We start from the raw sequence: 18,041 nt of genomic DNA on the forward strand, positions 1-18,041 counted from the left end.
CTTTCACAGGCGACTCCAGAACCAGATGTGATGTTAACAGCTGTTGGGAGCTCAGCAGGCTGATCCAGTACATCTCTGCCTCCCACCCAGCAGCACTTGAGCTTTCTCCTCCCTGCCCATCCTCCCCCACCAAAATTTGTCTCCTGTATTTTGGAGGCTGGGTTTTCCTGGGCCAGCTCACCCAGCTATGCCGGTGGGACACATGCTGGGATGTGGAGCACACTGGAGCTCCCTGATGCACAGCACAGCAGGCAAAGCATCCCGCTCAGCCAGCTGAACCAGCCCTGCACAACAGGTACCTCCGCAAACTGAAGGTTTGCTGGCTGCAGGTTTGGGAAGAATAGCAAGGTAGGGGAAGAGAAGGAGCTTTTTTTTTTTTCCAGACAAACTTTAAATCAGTTCTGTGAGAACACTTAAACATGCAAACAGAAAACATAAAGAACTTCTCAATTAGCATACGACCCATGTAATCTCTCTCTGTAAAACAACCTTCCCATCTGTAAAATAAAGCAATAGCATGACCATATATTAATACAACTTCCACTGTATGTGAGTGTGAATAAAGGAGCTTTCCTGCTTTAAAAATACTGTCTGGTGATTTGAATTCTGGTGGCATAGAGACATTTTCTTCTTGGTGCAAGAAATAAAGACATTTAGTTTAATTTTCAAACTAATACTGCAAGAATATGAAATAACTGATTGCAGCTGAGGGTCTGAGAGAGATTAGGTTTCCTAACTCTGCTTAACCACTTGTTTGGACACAGGAAAGTGTTCAGGGAGGAAGACTCCACTCCTGAGCAGGATAAGAGGCACAAAGGCGAATGGGCAGGTCTTCCCCGCCACAGGAAAACCCTTTTCTTCAATATAAAGCATGCTGTGCTGTTTTCAGAACGCGATTGCTTTGGCAGCACATATGTCATGTTTTACTTGCACACATGTTGGCACAACACTGCAGAAGTTGTGTGCTGCATATGTTTGGGATAATATATGAAAGCAGTCTTAATAAACCACAGCCAGAGTTCACCTACCCCAAAACCATGAGGGATGGCATGTAAGAGGCATGCATAGAGCTATACTTCCCTTGGTTTAGTCTCCTGTCATTCTGTGGTGAGAAACTTCTCAAGGCATTGATTGATTCTGGACCGGTGTGTTTAATAATCCTTGCTGCCATCAACCTGCCTAATCACTTTCTGAACACATTTTTGTTTTGGCACCTAGAGCATCCTGTGCCATTTAGCTCCACAATTCACTGTTACACTGTGTGAACAAGCACTTCCCTTCACCTCTGCCAGTTCCGTGGGTGCACCCTGCCTTCTATGCCACAGTATTGTTCTTCCTGTTCACCTCTGGGCCATTCACAACCACGACCAAAGCTCTCCCCATCAGCATCTTTTCCAGTTGAACAGTTTTAAACTAGCCCATCTCTCTTCAAACAGATGCCCTCCAGTACCATGTTATCCTTCTCTCTATCCTTCCTAGCTCTACAATGCCCCTTTTGGCTCCAAAAGGACTAACTGGAGTGGATTGAGCAGGCTGCACAGAAACATGTGGCTATGACCTGGATTCATTCAGTGGCATAACAATGTTTACTGTCCTCTTCTTGGTTTCCTTCCCTATCCATCCTAACCTTCTCATTGCCTTCTGACCTGCTACTGAGAACTGAGCTTGTATTATCAGAAATCTGTCCACAGTGACCTCAAACTCTTTCCTGAGAGAAAATAGGTCACTCGGATCACAGCACTGCGACTGTATAATCAGGGTTACCTTTCTTTTGGGTGTATTTACCACTAGCCAATATTACTGACCACTGGCTCACATCAGTGCTAGCAGCTGATGACAGGTGCTGCAGTGCTGTGCACAGGTAACTTTGCTGCCTAGAAAGGCTTTGAAACTTTGCAGTTAAAGTAGAGCATCCACTCCTTGACACATCAGCACAGCACATGCACACAGCGTGACCTTGTTTTCCTTTGCAACCAGTACACACCAGTACAATACTTTAAGTACAACATGGTGCCAGCAGCACAGAAACCAGGGATCTTTCAGCTAAGCACAGCAGTGATGAGGTTTAACTCAGTGCCACTGGGACTGCATCCTCTGGGCAGGGTTAGGAGATGGCAGAGGCTGTATGCACAGACAGAAACTGAGCTGCTGCGAAACACTGGAGCCACTTTATTAAACACTTGGCATTGTGCTGCTTTACATGAATGTTTGAGGTTCCCAAAGATGCACCAGCGCTAACCAAAAGACATGGGGGAGCTTTGAAGCTGGCTTAGTTGTTGGGGTATAAGCAGCCGGTAGTTGGTTCACTGACTTCCTGATTGCTATCTGAAGACACCATCCAATTTTGGCTTATTGCATAACACCACAGTACAGTATGCACAGTACCTTTGTTGCAAGGCTGCATGGCAGCTTAATTAGTATCAGCAGAATACTTTGAAGACATAAAGCACTACAAGGGTGCTCCTTATTATCTTCATTGCTACTTATCATTAGTGGCACAATGTGAAGGCTAATCTTCAGCCTACACTCATGGGGGATGTGCTGCTACCATTGTCAGCAACCCCAGTCCCACTGGGACAGGCTGGGGACATGAAAGCCTAAAATTAGGATTAGACTCAACGGCAGCACAGGCTCCGGCAAAGTTGAACTTCAGAGGCGGCAGAAAGCCTCAAGTATGCAGGCGCTGCCAGGCAATGGGAGGCTGTTCACTGTGGTTATGGAATATTTTTATACAGGGATTCCTGGAAAGAATGGCTGGGAAAAAGCAAGCAAGTCCCTTTTATGGAAAGCAACAAAATCATATCCAAGAGCCTGCCTCACCAGCACCCTATTTAGCATTTTACTACTGATTTTGTTCCTGCCTAAGCAATTAGTAAACCGCAGCTTGGTCAAAAGTCTGCTGTGTGAACTTTAGCTCATGGACAGGCACAGAGCAGGCAGCTGATTCCTACTGATACTCCAGCAAGTCTTCCACTTTAATGCAGTATTTGCTAAACTGTTTTGCCATCCCCTGCTTTCTTGAGTAATGTGAAGCATTTGCTCTTGCACTCCATCTCTCCTAAGCCCAGCTGTTGCATCTTTTGTATCCTTCTTTTGTATCCTGCTCTGAAGGGAGCAAGCCTTTAACTTAGGATTTTGGAAAATCTGGTTATGTAAGGCTTAAAATTAACCTAGAAGGGCAAGGTAGAATAGTTAGATCCCCTCTCATTTTGGACTGAAAGAGCAGGATTCTTAGAGCCAGAGATGTTTGAGTAAACGCGGATGGCAGTTAAAACTCAGAGCTGCCCTGGCCTGCCTTTCTTCTTGCAGAAAACTTCTATTACTATCAAACAGAATTGCCTGCCAGGGAGAGGGCAGAAAACTATCCAGTGGCACAGTTAGCTGGGCAAGAACAAAAAAACACATTAGCAATGCATACAAATATAAGGAGAATGTGCTTACCTACAATTCTGCACCCAGGATATGCTTCACCCGCTGGTTCACACACTTCAGCAGGAGACATGAATCTCCTCCAGCTCCAACAGAATGCTGGTAGCTGGGGAGGTACAGTCAGGGCTACACACACCCCTGGCCTGGCTCCATTATCTCTCTCATCAAAAGCCCTCCTACCTCTGCAAGTGTTCAGGGGCTGATTCAGACTCAGCTGGGTGATTCTTCAATTAACCCATAGTAACACCTCAACATATGGAGCTGCTTAGGGAGCTGCAGCAGAGCGAGGTAAAAACAAGACCTTCAAAGCTTTTGTTTTGTTAGATCAGTTTTGAACCCAAATTGCATAGATTATTCAGCACATCTTATTGACTGATACAGAAATAACAAACCCTTCACGCTGTCTTCAGATTACATGTACAAGGGAATATCTGAGTGCTCTACTCCAAAGCAGCATGTTAGAGCACAGGAAAGATTTAATTTCACCCTAAATCACTCCTGCCCATGGAGGCTGAGCAGGAAATAAGGAATACATCTGCATCCTGTTAGACACTCCTTTGTGGGGTATAATTAGTTAAGGTCAAACACCAGTGTAAATCTTTCATTCCCCTGCAACAAAGAAAGTAGCTCCACAACCTAGTAGTTTCTTCTTCACCCCATTGCTATGAGCCTCTAGTAACATTTATTACATTCCTCCTTTGATGGTGGTGTCCTGACTGTAGGATCAGAGAGTGGTTAGCTGCATAATAGTGCTATTATGTTTTTGTAACACACTACTTCCTGTGGATAGATTGCAAAGTGTTTAACAAAAAAAGCATTCAGGAACAAGATGGGGAGTTCCTCAAGGTCACCCAGTAAACAAGCAGAACAGCCAGCAAAGGTGATACCTTTTCCGAGGCCCAGCAAAATGGGCTTTTCACCAAGCCATGCTGCTCTACCTGCTGACAGCTGAAGCACTGTCTTCGTTGGAAGGTCAGCAGTGACACTAGATGAAACCACACCATTTTGAGGGAACTGCAAAGGTACAGATGTTCAAACTCAGCATCTTTACTGTTGAAAGCCATAATGTTAATGTTTGCCTAAATCCTTCCTGCTGAACAGTCATCCAAAGAAATGGATGCCTTCGTTTTTGCAGACTTCAGAATAATTTTATATATTTACCTCTTAGGCTCTTCTGGAATTAATAAATCACACTTAATGAGAAGTATTAGCACACACTTACTGCAATTATATGATGAATGTTTGATTTCTGGCTTACAGCCTGAAAAACACATAGATTTCTGTGATCTCTACAAAGGTAAAGATGAAACCTTACGGTTTAATTAGGGACTGATAGCTTTAGTTCTCTCCAATGCAAAGGCCTTTGGATTTTTAAAAGCTTTCCAACTCAGCTGAAAGTCTGCCATTCAATTAGTCTGGAGTTATATACCAGCTGGCCAAGCAATGACAGCCTTTCTAAGAAGCTAGTGCTTTCTCCCTAAGAGCTTTAACTCTGGGGGAAAAAAATGCATTGCTTTCACATCCTCTGTCTACACTGGTGCTGCTAAACTGCTGGTGGAGACTGAGCTCAGCAGGTCCTACCACTGCAGCTATGCAGGATTAAACCCCTGAGTCTGCATGTATTTTGCTAGTGAGCAGTACTGTAACTGCTGCAACAGCGTGAGGAAAAAAAAATTGTAAAAATTGAATTTCCACATGAATCTGCATAGATTTAACAGTAATATTAAGATTGGTATAAATGCTGTATGACCAGAAATACATGTGTGTGAAAGCACCAGAGCAACAGTTAAAAGAGAGGCCTATATGTATACGGAGGGATGCCATTTCATCAAATGGAGGAACATGTTGCTGCTGTCAAGCCCCAGAAGACCCACATTGGTGAGACTACAGCACAGATGGCTACTGAACAGAAGATCCCACGCTGACAACAGGACAGTGGCAGAGGCTGCAGAAAACCACATACGTCAGTCCTCCCTCTGATAGCCCAGCAGGCTAACAGCAAGACAATTGCAACAGGATATAAAAGATAAACTAAAGGCTATAAAGTATTTGCCCAAAAACTTAGTTCATCATTGAAAATCAAGAACAACCCAGGAGATGAAGCAAGGATTTGACTTGTCCTACATGTTGTGCACAAGCAATCCTGGTCAGACCATTTGAGCCGGTATACCACAAGAGTATGGCTGTGTAAAATCAGTTTGCGCAATGACTTTGAATAACACAATCCCCTTCCCCTTCCATAAGATCCTTCAGTGAGTTTTGTAACACTAATTTCCTATAAACTAACACCAAGGGAGAAAAGGCATGCTAAATACTGTTGGGTTGCAGTCGACAAATTGCTGTCATCTAAAAGAAATATGGACACACTGGGTCTCAGTAGCTTTATGCTGTGTGCGCTAAACAGAATTTTGCCTCAAAAGAGCCTTTGCAGCACAAGTTTACCTCTCTAAAGAAGAGGTGAGTGTTACAGGGAGCAGGTGCATTCCACTCCAGCCGTGCCCCATGCACAGAAGCACATATCGCAGGAACTATAAATCATGAACTATGAGAGAGGAAAGCAGTTCTGCCAGGGCACAGTGGCATGTAATCAGGCTACAGTGGACAGTATAACACACCATACCACTGGAATAGTCTCAAACACTATGGTGAGAAATCAAATAATAATAAAATAATGCTGGTAGTATCACACTCCACTGTTACTCGTCAGTCAGTAGTCATCACCTCACACAGCCCTCCATCACTAGCTGGGTGTTGTCATCACCTCACACAAAAGCAGCTGAATGGGGAAGCTGGGTGAACTGCCCAAAGCCATCCAGCAAACTGTTCCTGCAGGAGATCAGTTACCTTCCTTAAACAAACTGCTCTTTGTCAGGCAGCAAAGCACCTCTCCAAAGCACCATGATCTTCAGATCCACAAGCACAGTCAGGGGAGCAGCAGCCTAAAGAAGAACCCCAGCCACTGACTTCTCCTGGCAAGCATGGACCCCTATACAGATGGTTGAACAGCACCCGCTCCTGCCAGAAGCCCACAGGAGACCTATTTGAGAGAGATGGACACTCTTATTTGGGAACGTTCTCCAGCAAAACACTCGGTAGCTGCAGGTGTGCAGCCCTGGAAGGAGACAGGCTGTCCTTAGAAAAACTGCACACATAATCAAAGAATCACAGTTGGAAGGGACCTCAGGGATCATCTAGTCCAACCTTTCTAGGAAGAGCACAGTCTAGACAAGATGGCACCCTGTCCAGACAACTCTTAAAGGTGTCCAACGTGGCTGAGACAACCACTTCCCTGGGGAGATTATTCCAATGGGTGACTGTCCTCACTGTGAAAAATTTTCCTCTTGTGTCCAACTGGAATCTCCCCAAGAGCAACTAGCATCCATTCCCCCTTGTCCTCTCCATGTGACTCTGTGTAAAAAGGGAGTCTCCATCTTCTTTGTAGCTACCCCTTAAGTACTGGTACATGGTGATGAGAGCCCCTCTGAGCCTCCTTTTCTCTAGGCTGAACAAACCCAGTTCTCCCAGCCTATCCTTGTATGGCAGGCTTCCCAGTCCTTTGATCATCTTGGTGGCCCTTCTCTGGACCCCTTCCAGCCTGTCCACATCCTTTTTGTACAGCGGGGACCAGAACTGAACACAGTACTCCAGGTGTGGCCTGACAAGCGCTGAGTAGAGTGGGATGATGACTTCTTTCTCTCTGCTGGTGATGCCCTTTTTGATGCAACCCAGCATCCTGTTGGCCTGCTTGGCCACAGCAGCACACTGTTCGCTCATGTTGAGCTTCCTGTCCACCAGGACCCCCAGGTCCCTTTCCACAGAGCTGCTCTCCAGCCAGGTGGATCCCAGTATGTACTGCACTCCCGGATTATGTTTTCCCAGGTTCATGATCTTACACTTCTCCTTGTTGAACTTCATAAGGTTCTTGCTGGCCCACTCTTCCAGCCTATCCAGATCTCCCTGGAGAGCAGCTCTCCCTTCCGGAGTGCCTACTTCCCCACTCAACTTGGTGTCATCAGCAAACTTCATCAGGCTACACTTGATGCCGTTATCCAGATCACTTTTAAAGATATTGAATAACATTGGGCCCAATATCGATCCCTGGGGGACTCCACTAGTGACAGGTTGCCAGTTTGAGAAAGCTATTTACCACCACCCTTTGGGTGCGGCCTGTCAGCCAGTTCCCCGCCACTGCACAGACCACTTGTCTAGGCTATAACGCATTAATTGCTCCAGGAGGAGACTGTGGGGGACCGTATCAAAGGCCTTGGAGAAGTCCAGGTAGACAATGTCCACCACCCGCCCCATGTCAACCAGGCAAGTCACTTTGTCATAGAAGGCCGCCAGGTTTGTCAAGCACGATCTGCCTTTAGTGAAGCCACGTTGTCTTTTCCCAATCACGTGCTTCATTTGACTTGTGATGGCCCCCAGGAGGATTTGTTCCATAACTTTCCCAGGGACTGAAGTAAGGCTGATGGGCCTATAATTACCCAGATCCTCCCTCGAGCCTTTCTTATAGATAGGGGTAATATTTGCCTTCCTCCAGTCCTCTGGGACATCCCCCTTCTCCATGACTCCTCAAAGATTATGGAAAGGGGCCTTGCAATGATGTCAGCCAGCTCTCTCAACACCCTTGGGTGGATGGTGTCAGGGCCCATTGATTTGTGGGGGTCAAGCTCCTGTAGTAATTCATATACTAACTCTTCCTTCACCGATGGTGGGTCGGTGTTTGTTCAATTGGCAATTTCATTCCCAAAGCCTGGGATCCTACAGTGCTGGTAAAGACAGAGGTGAAGAAGGTGTTGAGGACCTCTGCCTTTTCTGCATCGTTGGTGATTGACTCTCCTTTTCTGTTTAACAGTGGGCCTATGTTTTCCTTCTTTTTCTGCTTATGGTTGACATGTCTGAAGAAACCTTTCTTGTTTTTTTTTTATGTCTACAGCCAGTTTCAATTCAAATTGGGCTTTTGCTTTTCTAACTGCATCTCTGCACACTCTGGCTATGCCCTTGTAGCTCTTGATGGATAATCCTCCACTTCTCCATCCCTGGTGTGCTTCCCTTTTGGATTTGAGTAGACCCAGGAGGTCATGGTTGAGCCATGGGGGCCTCTTGCTCTGCTTACTTCCCCTTCCTTTTATGGGATAAATTGGCTTTGTGCTTCCAAGAGAGAGTTCTTGAAGAATTCCCAGCACTCACTTGCTCCTTTGTCTTCCATGGAAGCTTCCCATCAAATCCCTCCCAACTGACCCCTGCGTGAACTGAAGTTTGCTCTTCTAAAATCGAGAACCCTTGTCTTAGAGCTGACCTTCAGCACACTCAGCAGGATCCTGAACTCCACAATACTGTGGTCACTGCAGCCAAGGCTATCACTAACCAAGATGTTACAAAGCGGTTTGTGAATAGCAAGTCCAGCAGTGCCTCCTTCCTGGTTGGCACATCTAACATTTGTATCAGGAAATAGTCCTCTATACATTCCAGGAACTTGGTGGATGACATGCGAGCTGCCGTATGGTTCTTCCTGCAGATGTCTGGGTAGTTGAAGTCACCCATCAGGACCAGGTTCTGTTGGCCAGAAGCTTGTTTTAGTGCCCCAAATATCACTTCGTCAGCTTCGTCATCACGGTTAGGAGGTCAATAGCAGACGCCCACTGTGAGGTCCTGCTTGGAGATGACCCCTTTTACTTTAACCCAGAGGCTTTCGATAGAGCAGTCGCAATCACCATAGTTGACTTCGATACATTCAAGGTGTTCCTTGATGTAGCCTGCAACTCCTCCACCTCTTCTACCTTGCCTGTCCTTACAAAAGAGCTTGTAACCGTCCATTGTGACTCCCCAGTTGTCTGAGTTGTCCCACCATGTTTCAGTTACTCCTATGACATCATATGCTTCTGAGTGGGCACGGAGCTCCAGTTTCTCCTGTTTGTTACCTCGACTGTATGCATTTGTATACATACACTTGAGGTGATTACTCTTCTGTTTCACCTCTTGGGAGACAGCTAAGGAACCTTTATCACCACACTGCTTGGCCTGACTCACTCCCCCATTGGATGTGATGGTGTGAGCGTTTTCACCACGGATCCCACCACCCAAGTCCTTCAGTTTAAAGCCCAGCTCACCAGCCAGCCTACTGCTGAAGATTCCCTTACCTCTTTTAGACAGATGGATTCCATCCCTCCCCAGCATGTTGTCGTCATTGAAGAACACCCCATTGTCATAAAAGCCAAACCCCTCACGGTGGCACCAGCCACATAGCCAGGAGTTGATATACATTATGCGCCTGTTTCTGGCTGCTCCCTTCCCTCGAACTGGCAAAATGGAAGAGAAGATCACCTGGGCACCAATGTTTTTCACTTGCTCCCCCAGGGCTTCAAAGTCTTCCTTGATTTTACCCAGGTTATGGCTCTCAGTGTTGTTCATGCCTACATGAAATAGTAATAGTGGATAGTAATCTGTTTTCCTGATGAGTTGTGGTACCCTCTCAGCAACATATCAGACCTTGGCTCCTGGAAGGCAGCATACCTCTTGTAACTCCCTGTCAGGTCGGCAGATGGATGTCTCGGTACCCTTCAACAGAGAGTCACCCACCACGAGCTCTTGTTGTTTATTTTTACAATGTTGACTGTGTGTTGCTGGTACAGTTTCCCCTTGCGGGGGACTTTGCAGACCTTGCTCATGGGTATCCTCAGTCATTAAGGCTTCATATCTGTTTCTGATTGTGATGGTGGAGGGTGCAGGCTGATGTGGGATCCTGCTCCTGTGAGTCACCAGGGTCCACCGTCCCTCATTCTCAGCAGTGTCTGCCGCAGGAACATGATTCTGAAGCCACCTGTCTACCTCTGCCTCAGCATCTCTAATACTGCACAGCCTCTTAACTATTTCCTACAGTTCAGCCACCTGATGTAACAGGTCATCAACCTGTGCACACCTTGTGCAGGTACTTACCTTTTTGTCAGGAGAGGGGTTTGGGCAGTTGCCGCAACTCACTGCCTGTACTGATGTGTCCTTTCTTACCAGACCTGTCTGGGTGGATGAGTCTGACATCTCACGGGCTTTCGCTGAACAAACAGTGGTTTTAGCTCTGAGGCGAGCACCCACCATTTCGCCCAAGACCAAAGCACTTGCCTGAGCTGTAGACCTACAAGTGGGCTGTGGCAGCCCTCCTGCTCGCCCTGCCTGCGCAAACTGACGTGCCACGCGCTGGTCACTCGCGCTCCCTAGGGGCCGTTTAAATCTCCTGCCGTTGCTTCTGGCAACGCCCCACACCGCGTCAGCCTCGCTCGCGAGAGCTGCCGGCTCCTGACGGGTCCCTGTACTCACCCTCAGGCTTCTCAGGTACGAGGAACCGCCTTACCTGCCCCGATCTAGCGTTGAGCCACGGGACTTGCCCTTGCCGCCGCTGCTAATGTTAATCTGTGTTACTTTTCATACTGGAGTAAGACACAAGAGCTAACATGACCAAGACCATGCAAACAGGCTGAGCCTAGAGCCACCATAACTTCCTTCATGGGGGTACATACTTACTCTGCAAAACCTCAGCTCTGAGGTTCAAAGCAGCTCTCTGTTGGATCACCTCCTGGGCAGATTACCACTGCTGGCGATGTTCTCACTGCCTGCTGTAAACTCAATATTAGTAAATTAAAGGGATCTCAGGATTGTTCTGCTTTTACACTTCTTTGTGTATTCTGGAGTCAGCAGGTCAATACAGGGAACCTTGTTCCACATCAGGAAGGATCTCAACAAAACCCTATAAAACCACCAGTTAATGAAAACTATAGCAACTAATTCAGCAGTATCACAGGCACTGTGCTGTGCCACCATGGTTCACCACCCTAGCACCATGATCCCTACCCTTACTTCAAGGTCTCTGCTGCAGTTCTTGTGCTCCTCCAGAAAACAACCTCAGCAGCATATGCAATGCCACTGAGAACAGAACATTTAGGAAGTCTACGCCATGTCTGTGACTAGTGAAAGACAGAATTTTCACAGCCAAATACTACTCGGTCCTGCAGGGTCCCTGGAGCAGCAGTTACATGTGGGCCAGTCATACAAGAGAGGTGAGCACCACTCCAAAGGCTATGCAGGTAGAACTGCTACAGGTGCAGGCTTGAAGGTCATAGAACCACAGAAAGAAATACAGCCTCCCCCAAAACAAGCAATTATTCTTTACTGCCTTGCTAGTTCACCTGTGATCAATCAGCCTTTGCAAACTGGCTGCTGCTCAGCTCACAAAACCCACTTGTCCTTCAATAATCATTAGGGTGAAACAGCTCCCTTCTGCCCCATTGTGTATTTCCTCCCTGTAATTAAAAGGTGACATGCAGTTGCAGTGAATATTGGTGCAGTCATATCTCACTTATGATAGTCACCAAAAAACAACTCCATCAGGGAATATATGTAAATTCTGGTCTAGTCCGTAATGAGGCTGACATTTGTAATCTAATACAAATTCATTAAAGCCAGGAATTTAACAGACTAAGCAAAACCCAAGGAGTTACCCCTCATTTTAATGGAAAGGGATAACTGTGTTATCCATATGCTGAGGCAGCCTTGATAGGGTGATTTTAAGAAACAATCTGATTGCCACTAGGCTAACTTATTGAGATGTGCCATCTATGTTTGAATTCAGGATTGCCTTTTTAAAAAATATATGTATAAATATATATTCCCTCTCTTTGCTAACATAACACTTCATAATCATGCTTGCTTTCTATTTTTAAATCAGACAGCTGAAAAAGAAAAATAACACATAGGGAAAGAAAAGAAGAATTTTTAACTAAAAATACACCATCTGCCAGTGAAAATCTAGCTTGATTCTGTCACATCTACAATCAAACCAGGTTAATAACCAGCAGCGCAAATGGTTTCTTTTATGTAAGTAGGTACATCTCCCCATAGTGACTCTTCCAGCTGCTTCCCAAAACTGCTGGCACTGCATTACCTCATTTCCTAGGCAAAAGCTGTGCCTTACACTCAGCCTGGACGTTATGCAGCTGGAATTGATCTCAGAAGATGCCATCCCCTGCCTGTGGCTGTTTCCAGTAACAACAAAGATGCTGCGGTGGACAGCCATGTCTCTACCAAAGAACAGCAACCGATGGATATTAATGCAGTCTCGTGCAGCTGGTCTTTTCCTCACATGACCAAATCTGCTGAAGGGTTCTTTTAACATCTTCATGTCACTGAAAACGTGTTTTCCAATGATGAGAACAACAATCACTGCACTGCGCTCCAGGCAGGAAAGTTCATTAATGGCAAATTGTACCTGCAGAAGTAAATTTATCAAATGTACACAATAGCAACCTCTGAGTTTAAAGCTTCACCATTTCAGACTCAACTTCTAGAAACCCCACCACACACGGAGATACGTCTTTATTTCAGGGGAAAAATGAAATTATTGGAGAAGTTTCGCTTGGTTCTTGCACACAAAAGAAGGCACACCTGCACTTACGAACTTGTCTTACAAGTGTCTTGAAAGAAATGGCTGGTGAAAAGTGGGTGGATATTCGGTAACATTGCATTGGCAGTTTACACTGTTAACTGCAGCTGGCATGTCACCCCCACACCACCACCACCACTGCTGCCAACTGCTGGCTGACCAGTACATGGTTGCCTTCTTCCTCAAATTTCAGTACCCAGCTCTTAAAGACTTAATTGACTTCAAAGCAAAAGACAGGCCACTGTGATGCTTCTTAGGAATATTTTAATTAAAATAGAAGACCAGCTGTTCTGATTCAGTCAACAAACCAATGTTGAAATGACAACCCTCACCTAGGGACAGTACAAAGATCAGCTCCCCATTTTCAGCTTTTTTTAAGAAGGGTATCCTTGCCATGCCTTCCTGTTCCAGGGCACCGGGAGCTACTAATTGTGCACAGTTGGTCTACCTGTTGCTTTACATCTTGTTTAGGCATTGGCTTCGCTCCTTAGAGAACAAAATGAGTAACTCAAGAACTGCAATAAAAATGCAACAGAGAATAAAGTCAGGACTGAGATCTTTGAGTTCACAGTAGAATAACGTACTTTCTTATAACTTTCCTTTGCAGGACTGAAACAGATAATCGGTAAAATTCTTCAGAGTGCCCTAGCTACTCTGGCACCTATATGTCATTCACAGAAGAAAATTAAAGCACTTACAGAAACAGGATTACATCTCCTAAATTAAACACAATGATTTTGACAATTTTAACTAGAGATATATCAGTGTAAAAAAAGCACAATTCCTTCAGTGATTTTGAATTCAGTCCAGAATAATTCAAAATTACATAGCAAGTCAGTGTCAGGATAATGCAGTAATCTAATACTGACCTTACAAAACAAAACAAAGAAAAACCCCAGCCCTAAACCCCTAAAATAATCCTTAAATCTGCCTGCACTCAAAATTAGTACTGATAACTAATAATTGCTATGCTGAAGAATCACAATTATCAGGGTAAAATTCATTACACTGTGAAAAGCCTGTCTGGAAATGTTTATTCTCCATACTGTATCTCTGCGCTTAGCTCTTTGGAGAGATAATTTATCAGCACTGCTGTCAACTGCTGCTGGAGACTGGCACTTCCCATTACAAGACTAGTTAGCTGAGCAATATCAGTCCAGTCTAATCTCCTGATAATACAAACAGCTTCGTCATAGAGTTTCTTCTGCTCAGCAGGAGGCAATTCCAATAAAATCTGAGGGACCGGCTTGAACTGTCCACCAGTCATCCAGGCACCAAATAATCCACCAAGAGCTCCTCCTAGAAAAGAGAGACAGAGGTTACTCTTTACCAGTTAATGTTAAAACCTGAAAGTCCACCCAGCCCTTCAATCAATAATGCTCCCAGCTTTATGAGAAATCATGCAGAGTTGCTTATGTGTCTACTTTAACTAGGTCTATACGCAATTTTGAAAGCACCAAGAGGATTTTTAAAGCTTTTTATGCTCCTACACCCTTGTGCTCTTCTTCAAAGAGTTACCAGTCTAACTTACAACACAGGAATTCACACAACTGACACCAATGCTAGAGACACAGACATCCTGGTGGATGGTAAAGAAGGAAGGAGAACCCTCAAATGCAGGGACGTCCCAACCGACTCTGCATCCAGAATTCCCACCACAGCAACAGCTCCTAAAAAGTCATTTATGCACTCACATGGATGCAGTTATTCACTAGGCAAAAATTCCTTAATTCGCACGTTTTACTCAGTTGGCAGGTTTCCCCATGATACCACAGAAAGGCTGGGTAGCCTATGATAGCTGAATTGATCTTCAAGAACTTTTATGAGAACATCCATATCTGATTTAGGGGCACATAATGCAAAAGCCACTAGAATTGTTGGTGTCTAACTTCCTAGTTTACTGAGACAAGATTTGTTCCATGATTGGACTTTTTGCACCCAAGCAACACATCCACAATCCATTCTTCTCACAGCAGGCAGTCCTTACAAAGCACAATACGCTGCAAGTTTCCCCAGTGACCACTGCAGATGGAAGGCAGTGCACCCTCTAGCTCTTGGTGCAAGGCAGCAATCAGGGCAATCCCTGCTACCCAGTCCCACACCTGTCCAGGCTGTTTGTTAAGTGAAAGTCCACTCGACTGCAAATGTCCCTGTAACGGTCCTGAAAACCACTGAAGACCCAGGGTCATTTACCTCTGCAGTTTTTAAAGTTTAGTGATGATCTTCCAATTTGGTTGCACTGTAATCAGGGAACGGCTTTTGGTATACTTAGTACTACTTATTATTCTTATTATATATACATATTATTTTATGCTTTTGGTATACAGTAATAGGTATACTTGTTCCAGTGCCTTCATCGGTGGCTGAAGAACACCGAGCTTGGCTGGGAGGCATTATGAAAGCTTAAACAGTCACGTTAACAAAATGAGAAAACACATCCAAGAGTAACTTCCATGTTTCTCATCATCTCACTCAGAATTAGGCCACTGACATTTTTACTTCTACTTCTCATTGACAACTTAGATATTTCTTACAGAATCTTAATCTCACTTTTTTGTTCCTGATACATTTGTCAAAATAATATTTTTTGCTATTAAGCACTGTATTTGAAACAGGAGCAAATACACAGCCTCATTTTGCATTTTGTTATCGCTCCTCACATACTATTTGCTTATTTTCTTGTAACTCAACCTTGCTAACCCTCACACAGGCATATTGCAATTCAGCACATGAAACTGCTGGAACTGCTCGCAACAGTAAGAAGCATTCAAGGACCCAGGCCCACGTGACTTCAGTGACAAGGCAGCTTTCAAACTAGAGAACTCTTAATTCAAGAGACACAGAAGAGAGACAACTCTTCACTATCAGACTCTGGCCTTCCTGTAATTTTTCATGCAGGAGAAAAAAAGCAAAGTGACAGGGAATAATGACTTCCAGAGGGAAAAAACAAGTTCACCAAGAAGTGGAGAGCAGCAACTTTTGAAAGACAGAAATAAACAGATCATTAGGAAGATGATCCTCTCTCTTGCTAAGGCTGACTAAGAATACTTGTTCACCCTCGCTTTATACCCCAATTTTCTTTCTTCTGTGCCGTCAAGTACCAACATCCCCCCTGGCTGCTGCCATCCTCTCTTGTGCTCAAAGGAGAGAGCCTCACCCCTGCCTCACCCCTCTCCTCTTCACTCCTCCACCGCAGCGCCTGAGCAGAGCCCACACTAATGAGCTCAGAGCCTGTTAGTTTGCTCTCTGTTTTGTCCCACACCTCGGACAGTGGTGTTACTGAAATCGGGACTAAACCTTGTAACACCAATGTAGTGCTAAAAGGCAGGCATTCTTTATTCACGGTGCCGGATGCACGGGGGATCGCTCCTCCAAACATGCATACCTTACACACCTTTCCCATGTGATTTATATAGACCAAAAATATACATATTCATCTTATCTATACATATTCAGTATTATTCTCTTTGGTGATTGGTACAAACTTGCTTGCTTCACGTGTAAATTATTGCACAGGCTCAGTTGTCCTTTCTCATTGTTCTCTTTTGAGTAGGTGGTATTACTTGGGTAGGTGGTCTGTGAGTCGGTGGTCGTGATCTCCACCTGCTGGAATTACCTTTTACCTACTGGCTCTTAATCTTGGCAGTCCTGGCCAGTTTTCTCAGTCTACTACATGAAACCACATTTTGTTATCCTTTTCTGACAGAAGCACATTGTCTATTGTTTCGTTCACATTAATGATTACCTAGGGACTAAAATACAGATCAACAGGTACACTGATTCGTACACTCCATGTTCCTATAATATAACTACATCCCTGGTTGATTAGTTTTGTCACTTTGGTTACAGTGGGGCACCTCAGCAGATGGAAACCAGGGCTCTACCCACCAAAAGCAAATGATTTCTTAACTGCTTCTTCAAAGGGTTTCAAAGGTGCCGCTATCTCAACCGCCCACCTCTGGATGGCTTCCTGTTTGCCACACAGGGGTCAAAGTAAGCAAGGTCACTATCACCCTAGAAGGAAACATTGACACAGGCTTTCCTGATACACACCTTGTTTCTAAAAGGCCAACATACAAAATGGCACCTTGTTAAAGCCCAGCTACATTAAAACTCAGTGCTGCGCGCCCCTTTCCTTCCATTCACACCTACTACACACTCTTCCTAGTTTCTTTGCTCAGGCTCTTAACCACACTTCTTGTCCCAAAAGCAAAGCACGCTTACCTACAGCGATTCCAGGTGGACCCCCCATCAGACCCCCAACAAATGCTGTTGCACCTGCCACCAGTGCTCCTCGAGCAGAGTGTTTGACAGCAGCTTTCATCCCCTTCTGCTGAGCGAGATGGCAGAACAGTTGCATCACATCATTAACACTGATGGGCATCTTGGCAAGTTAAGAACCTGGAAAAGATGCTTTAGGTTATCTTTTGATCACTTGCTGCTAAATGAGTTCAGGAGTCTGTGAGACTAAAATGAGAGGGGCACAGTCAATACAGGAAAAAAGATTCACTTTCTCTTTCATTTCTTGGAAAACCAAACCTACTTACCAACAGCCAGAGGTTACTGAAACTGCAAATGAAACCACAGAGTAAAACAGAAAGATCTGTTTTTATGACAAATTCAGGAGGCTTAAGACAGTTTCTACCTAATTCTACATTGCCTTTCCCTCGAGCAATTGCCATGTGCATTCAGCGTGGCACACAGCTCCGGGAAAAATACAAATCAGAGCCTCACTCTACTGCAACTAGCAGATTAGAATTGACAAATCTGTCAGGTATTTTCTCCTTGGCCTAATTCTTGCCACAAATCAGTTGTTTTCACATAACAGTTGTTCTCCTCTATTTGTTACACATGTAAACACTCCCATGCACATTTCTGAAGGCAGGAGGCTGTCTACAGCAAGCAAGAGGAGCCTGAGGAAAGGAACGGATTTCAGAAGGAGTTGGAGGAGACACCTGGAACTGGGAATTAATGGAGAGCTCTGGAGGCAGGGCATCATAAGTACAGGTGTGTATGTGTACAGCAGTTGGGACTCAGGCAGACACCTGCCTCTGAGAGTGATCCCTCCGAGACCAAAACTTTTCCACCTCGTTCACTTGCTGTGCTGCCCATGCCACTAATGCCCACTCGTTTCTGTAGAGACCCAGAGAGAGCGTGGCTACCTGTTTCTGCTGCCATG

At 45.1% G+C, this 18,041-nt stretch overlaps 1 protein-coding gene across 5 annotated transcripts in view; it reads right to left on the reverse strand.

The window, feature by feature from the left end:
* Positions 1-13,109: 13,109 nt before the first annotated feature.
* C8H19orf12 (chromosome 8 C19orf12 homolog) overlaps positions 13,110-18,041 on the reverse strand; it is a 36,918-nt gene continuing 31,986 nt past the window's right edge. For all 5 annotated transcript variants that reach the window (XM_064459492.1, XM_064459494.1, XM_064459493.1 and 2 more), the window contains exons 2-3: positions 17,087-17,263; positions 13,110-14,161 (exon numbers count right to left, since the gene is read on the reverse strand). In XM_064459492.1, coding sequence (XP_064315562.1) covers positions 13,896-14,161; positions 17,087-17,246 — 426 coding nt within the window. In that variant the 5' untranslated portion in view covers positions 17,247-17,263 and the 3' untranslated portion in view covers positions 13,110-13,895. The remainder of the gene's footprint in view (positions 14,162-17,086; positions 17,264-18,041) is intronic.

This window comes from Phalacrocorax carbo, chromosome 8, assembly GCF_963921805.1.
Source record: "Phalacrocorax carbo chromosome 8, bPhaCar2.1, whole genome shotgun sequence".
NCBI classification, from domain to species: domain Eukaryota; kingdom Metazoa; phylum Chordata; class Aves; order Suliformes; family Phalacrocoracidae; genus Phalacrocorax; species Phalacrocorax carbo.